This window comes from Lolium rigidum, unplaced genomic scaffold (assembly GCF_022539505.1).
Source record: "Lolium rigidum isolate FL_2022 unplaced genomic scaffold, APGP_CSIRO_Lrig_0.1 contig_18199_1, whole genome shotgun sequence".
NCBI classification, from domain to species: Eukaryota; Viridiplantae; Streptophyta; class Magnoliopsida; order Poales; family Poaceae; genus Lolium; species Lolium rigidum.
Window position 1 is genome coordinate 74,267 of NW_025899920.1, and position 10,739 is coordinate 85,005.

General features: G+C 46.3%; 1 protein-coding gene across 1 annotated transcript in view; it reads left to right on the forward strand.

The window, feature by feature from the left end:
* Positions 1–5,969, forward strand: part of LOC124680513 (pollen receptor-like kinase 2) — a 30,305-nt gene extending 24,336 nt beyond the window's left edge. Inside the window, exons 5-7 of the mRNA XM_047215561.1 lie at positions 2,321–2,987; positions 4,537–4,820; positions 4,920–5,969. Coding sequence (XP_047071517.1) covers positions 2,321–2,987; positions 4,537–4,820; positions 4,920–5,969 — 2,001 coding nt within the window. The remainder of the gene's footprint in view (positions 1–2,320; positions 2,988–4,536; positions 4,821–4,919) is intronic.
* The last annotated feature ends 4,770 nt before the right edge of the window (positions 5,970–10,739 follow it).

Sequence of the window (10,739 nt, forward strand, 5' to 3'; positions counted from 1 at the left end):
CTGGACTTAAAAATCCGGGTGTTGATAGTATCTATTATTAAAAAACAGACTTAGAGACTCTCCCATGTGGTCTAATATGCTAAAAGTAAAGGGTTTATACTTGTGTGGTAGAAGATTACAAGTTGGAAAATGGGCATCTAACTAGTTTTTGGTGTGATGCATGGTGTGCACATAATCCTCTGAAATGTACCTTTCCTGACATTTTTTATATTTGCAATGAACAAGATATTACAGTTGTTGATGCTGCTGCTCTGGGTTGAAATTTCACTTTCAGAAGATATATTCTTCAGGCATTTGTGGAAAAGCAAGATTCCTTTGAAAATACAATTTTGGTTGTGGCTGATCTGGCATAATGCAATAGCTATAAAAGATAATCTCCTGAAGAGAAGATGGATAGTGAGTGCATGTTGTCAGTTCTTCCATGAAAGTGAATCCATTTCTCATTTGTTCTTTGATTGTGTGGCAGCAAAATATGTCTGTGGAGTATAGTTGGCACAACTATTGGGGCCTCAAATAGGCCTGGAAGCTTCACCCAATTCTTTTGGTGGTTCCCTCGATATGTTCCTGCTAGCAGAAACACTCAAATTGTTGGGCTTGCTGCTATTTCCTGGGTCGTTTGGAAGCTAAGAAATAAAGCTTGTTTTGAGAAAAAATCGTAACAAATGCCCTAACGAGCTCATTAGTTTTCCTGTTATCTTTATGAATTACTGGGCAAGTCTCAATGATCCTTCTGATGCAGAAAACATTCAGGCTGGAGCAGATAGTCTCCTCTGTTTGGTCTTAGTTGATATGACTACCACGGCAGATAGACGGCCTACCAAGGTAGGTATCCGGCTAATTGAGGGACAAGCGGCAGGTTCTGGAGTGGAAAGGACGGGAACATATGATGATGATGCCACCTGGCTGATAGTTTGATACATGCTTTATCTGGAGTAGCTGTTTCGATCTGGGAAAGTTATTTGCTTGTTTCTGTTTTGAGTTTGATCCTGCTTTGTAACATGCTATAAACCCCCCGAACGGTACCAATAGGCGGCGATCCCCCCCCCCCCCCTCCTTCTTCTTTTCTTTCTGCTACTTAAACCATGTTTTCTTTACGGAAATTCAATTCGGCACATGGGAGCATATGCTCCTACCACCGGAAAAATATTTTGAAATGTTCAAAAAATTCGAACAAAAAATTTCTCGCTTACGTATCAACATGTTACGTGCGCACATCAAGTCTTGCGAAAAACCGACATTTTTTATGACTTGTGTGAAAAAGATAAACAAAACGTCTCGTACACAACTTTTTCTTACAGAAAAAATTGTCTTTTTTACAAATGACACTCAAAATATCGGTTTTCTGTAGAACCACTTTGTGAACGTGTAGATTTTTGAGATGTATCCACCAAATTTTATGTTCAAATTTTTCAACATTTTAAAAGTGCATTTAAAATTAAGTTAAAAAACCGGGAGCATATGCTCCCGGGTGCCAAAACGCCACTCCCCTTTCTTTATCGTGATGGTAATGTTGGATCGCTTGGAAAAAGAGTAGTATCCTAATCTTATAAATTTACTATTTTATAGAATCTCAATGCAAATCTATGTACAAGATCTATTTGGCATTAATTTTTCTCGTAATATGTGGCACGATACAGTATCTACATATGTTACTCTAATTCTATCTCTTCTGCTTAATTAGATACCACATCAACATTTTTGTGAGCCTAACTTGCATGATACTAACTAAGATACTAGCATTATGACCAGCCTTAGCATCGACCAAGAACGGAGTAATTAAGTACGATCACTTAATTGTGAACTAACAAAATTATTTATCGAAAAACAAAAAGCTGCACAATTCCGAAATACAGTATTTTTACAAAAATGTGCAAATGCAATGGAACTGGGAAAAAGAGAGACATGCACACTCTCGAGTAAGAAATTAGCGAGCCAGTTGGTGTAGAACATTGAACACTGGCTGGCTCCAGCATCTGCCTCCTCAGGTTTTCCGGTGATTGATCCGTCTACTGATCTCGCAGGAGAATTTACAAACCAGACGAACGGCAACAAGGAAAAACGTACGTCTCTCTCAGCGCGCGACGACTCCCACCCTTGGCCCCGACGTCGGTACCTAAGCCGAGGCCACTCCGCCTCCGCGCGACGCCTATTCTTAGCTCTCCCCGCCACCTCCGTCGTCGTCGTCCTCCTCGCACCACCTCCACCCACCCGCCTTTTCTTTCTTTAGCCGCCGCCGCCCGCGCGCCCACGCGCCGCACGCGCGCCTCTCGTTTCCCTCCACCCGCGCGGCATGGCCGGCGACGGCGAGCTCGCCGGCGCCGCCAGGCTGCTCCTCCTCCTCCTGGCCGCCCTCGTCGCGGTGGCGGCGGCGGCCGGGCCATCCGAGGCCGACGTCCTCCTCTCTTTCCGGGCGACCCTGCGCGGGCCCACGGGCGACCGCCCGCCGGCGCCGCTGGACCAGTGGGTCACCTCCCCCGGCTCCGGCCCATGCGGCCTGCCGGTGTGGTACGCCGTGCGGTGCCACCCGGTCACGAACCAGGTGCTCGTCCTCCGCCTCGAGTACCTCGGCCTCCAGGGCCCCGCCCCCGACATGGCGCCGCTCGCGGGCCTCCCGGGCCTCCGCTCGCTCAGCTTCGCAAACAACAACCTCACCGGCACCTTCCCCGCGGGGCTCTCCAAGCTCGGGATGCTCAAGCTGCTCTACCTCTCCCGCAACCGCCTCTCCGGCGACATCCCCGACGACGCCTTCGCCGCCATGAAGGGGCTCATGAAGCTATACCTCACCAACAACGACTTCACCGGCCACATCCCGGGCTCCATCGTCACGTCGCCCAAGCTCCTCGTGCTGCAGCTCTCCAAGAACAGGTTCGATGGGCCCATCCCGGACCTGAACCAGAAGGGCCTCCAGCTCGTCGACGTCTCCAACAACAACCTCTCCGGCCCCGTCCCCGAGCAGCTCCAACATTTCGGCGTCGCCGCGTTCCAAGGTGAGCTTCCTTCGTTCATTCATTGCACGGCGACGTGCGCGCATGCATCATGCACGTAACGTTTCTATATTTTCCTGCATAATCGATCGATCGTGCGTGCATGATGTTACTATATTGATTATCCGTATCTCGGTGATGTAGTAACTGAGGTTGACCAATTAATTAGTACTATACCAAGCTCAATCTTTCTAGGAGCCAACGTCGAAATAAACATATTTAATAGTGAGATTTTTGGTGTAACGAAAGTAGCTTAACGTTCATATTTAATTGTTGCGTTATACTACAAGTAGTAATTTTTTTGGTAAATGCTACAATATCCAGCATTACCGCGCTTACATAAGACTTGCCAGCTGCCACAATGAAAGTATCATAGTAGTATCATGCATGACATGTTGGTCTATGATACTATCTTATGATACTATGTATTGTGGGGGTAGTATCATAAATTAGTATCATGTGCATGTTACTAGTGTATGATACTTTCCATTGTGATTAGTCTAAGCAAACTCATGATTAAGATTTTATTTTTTGAGGAAACGACCAAAATAAATTCTACAGTAGGACATTGAAATCGAGTTGGAACAATATAATTATCTGCGCTGAGTTTTCTTTTAACTTCGAATTTCAAGCTGACATCCTCGGGTTTCTACCCGCTTTCGTGGTTCCTTGCCTCAGTGGCGTAACGCCAAGATGAATCGACCATTTCCAAAGCACACACTCGCAAAAGATTCCCTATTTGCTTTCGATTACACCGGGAGTACCCATTTCAACGTATATTTCAATCTACGTCCTAGCTTCATTTACCAACTCTTAGAGCAACCATCAAAACTCACAAGAGGGTCAAGCTTTGCACGGCATGATGTGTAGTGCTATGTAACGAGCAAGTTGTTAGGGTTTATGGGTTCGCAATTGCAGTTCACCAAAGCCGTGAGGATACAGTGATGCCTAAATTGGAGATGGAAGCCAACATAATGACTCACCCAAATGCAATGGTACACACGAGCATGAAGATGAGGAAGTGGTAGAAAAGACCATTCATCCGAACTCGAATGACATTCGCAAATCGAGCTTCGAAGCCATGATGTTGGCATAGGGGACTAGAAGAGCATGAGGTTTGGCTTACGTCACGAGGTAGTTGCTCGATTCGTGAGGCATAGGTTAAAGCTGGTGTAGAGAGCGTGGAAGAGAAAGAAAAGTTAAGAACCTTTGCATCAAGATCCGAAATTTCCAACCGCATGTGCAATATACCAAATTGAGTGAATCATGTTTACTCAAATACTTAAAGCTTCTCTTAATAAAGCTTCCGTTATAATACTCAAATTTTTGCTTTTTGTAAATCTTGGTTGAGCAATCCATGTGACAAGTTACAATTCTGCATCTTCCCTTAATAAAAAAAAAATAGAAGCCTAGATAAATTCCGAAATTTCCATCTAGTATGTGAAATATACCGAATTGTGTAAATCATGTTTACTGAAATTCTCAAACCCTCAGTGTGCACCATCTGAATATCTGATCCGAACGTGTACACCTGACATGTGTAAATTTTCAGGCAATGAAGGTATGTGCGGCCCGCCGCTGGCCATCGCGTGCCCGCCAGCATCACCCATAGGCGCATCGTCACCGTCGTCGGATTCATCAAACAGCCTAAAGATCCTCATGATCATTGCCATCGCAGTGGTCGCGGTCGGTGGCCTCCTCGCTATCGCTGGCATAATCTTGGCGCTTCTCGCCCGACGCAAAGACGACGCCACCGAGACGCTCGGCGGCAGCGGCGACGCCGCCACCGCGGCCAAGCTGCAGGCCACCGCCGAGCCGGCCATCAAGATCGAAAAGGTGAACAAAATTGGCCGAGTAGAACTTTTGCTGCAATAGTACTGACAAAGTGAAACTGACATGATGGTGCGTGCGTATATATGGGGTGTGATCCGGCAGCGTGACATGGAACAGACGGGCTCGGTGACGGCGGTGCCGGCGAAGCGCGGCGGGCGGCGCGACGGGCTGGTGTTCCTCCAGGAGGGCGGGCCGCGGTTCGAGCTGGAGGACCTGCTCCGGGCCTCGGCGGAGGTGCTGGGCAGCGGCAACTTCGGGGCGTCGTACAAGGCGACGCTGCTGGACGGGGCGTCCATGGTGGTGAAGCGGTTCAAGGAGATGAACGGCGCCGCACGGCAGGACTTCAACGAGCACATGCGCCGCCTGGGCCGCCTGTCCCACCCGAACCTCAACCCGGTGGTGGCCTACCTGTACAAGAAGGACGAGAAGCTGTTCGTGACGGAGCACAAGGCGAACGGCGGCCTGGCCGCGTTCCTCCACGGCGGCGAGAGGTCGGGCCTGCCGAAGCTGGACTGGGCGGCGCGGCTGCGGATCGTCAAGGGCGTGGCGCGCGCGCTGGCGTACCTGTACGAGGAGCTGCCCATGCTGACGGTGCCGCACGGCCACCTCAAGTCCTCCAACGTGCTCCTCGACGACAAGCTGGAGCCGGTGCTGAGCGACTACGCGCTGGTGCCGGTGGTGACGCCGCAGCACGCGTCGCAGGTGATGGTGGCGTACAAGTCGCCCGAGTGCGCGGCGGCGCAGGGCGGCAAGGCGAGCAAGAAGAGCGACGTGTGGACGCTGGGGATCCTGGTGCTGGAGCTGCTCACGGGCAAGTTCCCGGCCAACTACCTGCGCAAGGGGCGCGATCAGGACACCATGATGGACCTGGCCGGCTGGGTCAACTCCGTGGTGCGGGAGGAGTGGACCGGCGAGGTGTTCGACAAGGACATGGGCGGCACCCGCAGCGCCGAGGGGGAGATGGTCAAGCTGCTCAAGGTCGGCCTCGCCTGCTGCGACGCCGACGTCGCCGCCCGCTGGGACATCAAGGAGGCGCTCGCACGCATCGAGGAGGTCCGGGAGCGGGACCCCGACGACAGCAGCACCGCTTCGTCCTACCTCAGCGACGGCGTTTCCGGCGCCGGCGACCAGCCCAACTACATCTCGACGTGATTGTGATTATTAGCAACCAACACTGAAAATTCTTCTTGGGTCGCTCGCGTCGTCGGCTGGTTTGGTTGCAATGCAAGGTGTATCATATATACCCATGGATGTATGTCAGGGTCGCTGTAAATGTATACGTGTGACGGCTTAATTGGGTGCGTGTAAGGATCGTTAGATTTTGTTGAGGAAAATGGTGGGATGTGGTCGTCATCGTCGTCGTAGGAGGTTCTTTGTGTGAGAATAAGGTCGTTTGATTTGTGTTATTCCGTGCTCATAGACAATATTGATGTCGTCGCAGGTGGTATTCCAACGCCGGTGTTGTCAGCGCTCCCGACATTGGTGGAAGCTACAAAATAAAGGACACTATTTTGTTGTTGTTGCTGGGAGCACTTTTCTTTAGGATACTAGAGAAACTAGCAGAGTGCTCGTGCGTTGCCACGACATATCACATATCCTCTATCCAATCTATATTACATATCTCCGATTTGGTAGAAAATAATTGTAAAAAATAACTCACATACAAGACATATGTATGCACCAAACTCATCGCGCTTATATACCATTCTATTTTGCGAATCTACTAGACCATAGTGGCGCGCATTGCTGCGCCCGTCCTTTTGGTATGAGTGAATGAAACTTTTGCCAACATATGTGTAAAAGATATAGGTGTTCCAAATTTCCAAATAATCTAAGATGTCGTTGCTATCAAATATTCTCTTCATCCTATAATATAAGAAATTGTTACATCCAATATATTTTAATATTAAATAAAATAACATCGTATCATATCAAGAAAAAAAGGCCCAGCAAGATATCATTTTGATAAAGCTAAGAACGGACAAATCCACCAGTCTATATATACCAAAGGGACTTTCTTTTCTTCAAGAGCACACATATTTTTTTTAGAAAAAGGGATCAACACAAATTATGATTACTCAAGAAAAGGAACAGCTATATCCCAAAGAACATCTTACAAAGATGAAAAATAATTTAGCTTCATTCAGGTACTTATCACTGCACTTAGCAGCAAGTTGTGGAACGTGAGGTAGAATGTATGTTAAGGAAACACGACTGGATTGCTAAACAAAGAGTTCTCCTTTTTTTTTCGAAATGGGGTGCCCCTGCCTCTGCATCAATTGATGCATACGGCTTTTTATTAAAGTAAGTCACACCAAAACAGTAGTAACAGTACACAATTATTACAGCTCGTGGATCACTTAGAGTCTCAACATGGATAAGCCACCTAAAAAAGCTAGAAGAAAAAGCGATGTAGCATCATGATGTGAGCCTTTTCTCAGACCGCCAACCGCACTGGCTGTAGAAATCCCGTGCGACCGTCGCCAAACGGTTGCACCCAAAATCCATGTCCGGACGTTCCTCCACCGGCTGCAGGAAGGACCACATATGGATCCAATGAGTGACCAAAGGGATAACCTGCATAAAAGATGGGAAACTCCTTTTGTTAAATATAAAATCATTACGGACTGTCCATATAGCCCACAATAAAGCGCACACACCGACTCTAATGTGGCCTTTATCTTTTTTTGGCACCCCATTTAACCAATTTCCAAACAAATTTGAGACACTAGAAGGAGGAGGTAAATTTGAGACAATAAAGAGTTCTCCTTTTTGAAGTAAAATTATATACGCAGTACGTACTTGATTCGATCTCAGGATGGAAATCAAAAAAAGAAAATCACAAGCCTCTTGTTCTCAACATAGCCCACACTTCCCTATATATAAGTAACAAGAGCCTCAACCCTTAAATTTGTGCATGAACTAAATACAGAGCCATGAATTAACTTCATGCCTTACTTTAAATATACTTTATATGCACACAATGATTATTATTTCACAGCTAAAAACGTGCAGCCACTAAATTTTTGGTTAAGTCCAGCCAACTGAAATTAGGTCGGCTAGAAAATAAGCATACCCAAAGTTATAATTGACAAACTGAGCTAAAACAGTGGATTCGGTTGGGATGGCTGCTTCACGTGTGAGAGCACATAAGTAGAATAAGTGTTCTCACCTGCAAACTCTTTGACTTGAGATGTAAATTCAGTGAAGAATCATTAAACGGCAACACAACTTCTGGATATCTAGGTCAGACCATTATTTGCAAACCTAGCTCCGGGTCTTTTCAGATGGAGTGCAAGGAATTATCTGCACAAATTGAATTAACAATTAGCATTTTCTGATAGACCTTCTACTAACCAAGTGATAAGTGGTTGCTGATAAAATCTTATTGGAATCATTCTGCACCTGGCAATCATAAACAGTGCCAATGATATACGGAAAACAAAAACTTTTAGCCCCTGAAACAGAAAACAATACAAGAAATGAAAGATCACATAGGAAAATTAATACTAATATGAACGCAACAGTAGCTATTGAAAGAACCTTTTGTACAAACGTATAGTGGTCACGAAATAACTGTTCTTGGACCAATATCTCAACCTTAGTGATAGGTCAATAGCTCTGCTGCACGAGAAAAAGCACCTCCATGTAAGAAAACAATGCACTAACAATTCAAAAAAATGTAAGAAAATTCATTCTGCAGATGTAACCATATCATACAGGCTGTATCAGTGTCGATTTTAGAAACAATACATACATTTTTCAGCAACTTGCTTGACAGTTTTTTTTACAATGGGGGAAGGGGGGCGGGGGTATAACAGGAGTATAGTTTAACAACACATACAGCCTTGAGAAGAGATCCCTTTAAGAGGGAAATTGAAACTGTCCTGAAATACTTTCGATGCCTCTTTCCTTTGGTACAATTTATCACTGAAGAAGACAATCATTCATCGATCATGATAGACATGCCGGGAGCCCAATAAGCTTATAAGATGTTCAGATCTTTGACAATAGCCATACAAAAGGTATCGTAGATTTGTCCAAGAAACTTTTGGAACCAGCAATACATAGACCAAAAATTCATTTGCATAAGCGGAATAAGAATTAATCTCGTACCTTCCTTGGAACATTATTTAAACTGCAAGCTTGGTATATTCTCATAGTTGGCCTTTTGATAGGTGAGAAGGAAAACAAAACAAGTCAGCTCCACATGTTCTCAGTCTCTTGTGCCATAGGAAGGGAGCAAGTCCTACATACCTGTCGGATCCGCACCACCGCATGAGGCCTGCTACCTAGGCAAAAAGCATGTCTGCTATAGAAAGGAGAAAATAGGGTGGGTAGGGATCGAACCACAAAATCAAATGCATAGAAGATTTGTGTTACATAACTCCTTATCGAGATGGAAATCATGGCCGCACACTCCAGCCTGCCACCGCCTCCATGATCGAACGTGGGTATGCCAAGCTCGGGCTTTGATCTGCCTGGAGCCCCTCACACCCACCGTCTCGGCCGCCTCGACATCAACCGTCGAGCTAGGATGTTGGGTGTAGAATCGTCATCGCGCCATGAGAGAGAGAGGGAAGCCAAACGATGATGAGGAGGAGAGACCCTTCGATCGTTTCGCCTAAAGACATTAACGTACCCGCATTAATCGGTCCGGCGAGTGGCATCCATCAGTGCTTTCTTCAATGCCGATTTCAATCGCCCGCAGTCGCATAACTCTGCAATTGCAGCGACGCGTCCCACCAGCTTGCAGGTGCGAGGATATTTACATCGATCCTCAAGGCCCAAAGTGGATCAGATGGGGAGCACTCGGCCTGTTTGAAAGGAATTCCGGCCTGGTTAACCACAGAACTCCCAGGTCAGCTTCGAGAATAGCAGCCCATATAACGATAGGTAGGCTTTTGACGCGAATTAACGGCTGAAATCGGCTCTAGTGACGTTTCGGTAAGCTGGGACGATTTGGAGCGTTGAATACATGCATCGGACGGTTTAGAGTGCCAAATCATCGTGAGAGGACCTAGCTAGGTGAGTTTTACTCGTTAACTAATGTGAATTACCAATTATATCATAAAAGATATAGCACCCATGTGAATTGAATTTGACATGATAATAAACATGAGGTTTAACAAATAAAGTAAAACTAAATTGAAAAAAAAACTTGCTAAGGTTACAAATGAATAGACACAACCCGCAAATCAAGATATGCAAATCCTCTCGTATTTCACTGCAGAGTTGAACCTTTGAAATGAAAACATAGACACAATGTATGAGTACCATGACATGAATAATATCAAGTACTGCATTAATCTGAAAAGGCAGTCCATATTAGGTGGCCGGGATAGTATGACTTACAAGTTACAAGCATATGAATTAGCAACGCAACATTAACTTGTAAGCTCTCTCACGACCAACACCGTTTGTATTTAGCACAGAGCACACATCAGCCACACGTTCGAAGCATTGTAGCAGCATACACCGGCAGACGCATCAGTACCAGGTCCCTGATAAGTAGCAGCGGCAGCAGTACAGATACATGTATCAACATTCAGAAGAACTTGTCCTCCCCAATCAGCGGCTACAAGATAGAAGAGGATGATCGCAACGCTGCTCGCAGGACCAATATGTTAGATTATTAGGCAATTTCCGTGTGAGTTTAATTACCGAAAGCAACATTACAGATGCACAAGCATACTTAACCATACACATCAGACTAAGCACATGCATCAGATCTGAACATGGAACAAGTAGCAGTGCAAGGTAGGCGAGGTAAATCATGTACATCGCGACCGGGAAGGTCGCACCAGCAGTAGCACCACCACCATGGGAGTTGTTGATGTCGCCCATGGTGTAGTCGGATCTGTCGATGAAGCAGCCGAACCGTCGATGATGAAGACGAACAGCAGCGAGCAGTCGCGCCGA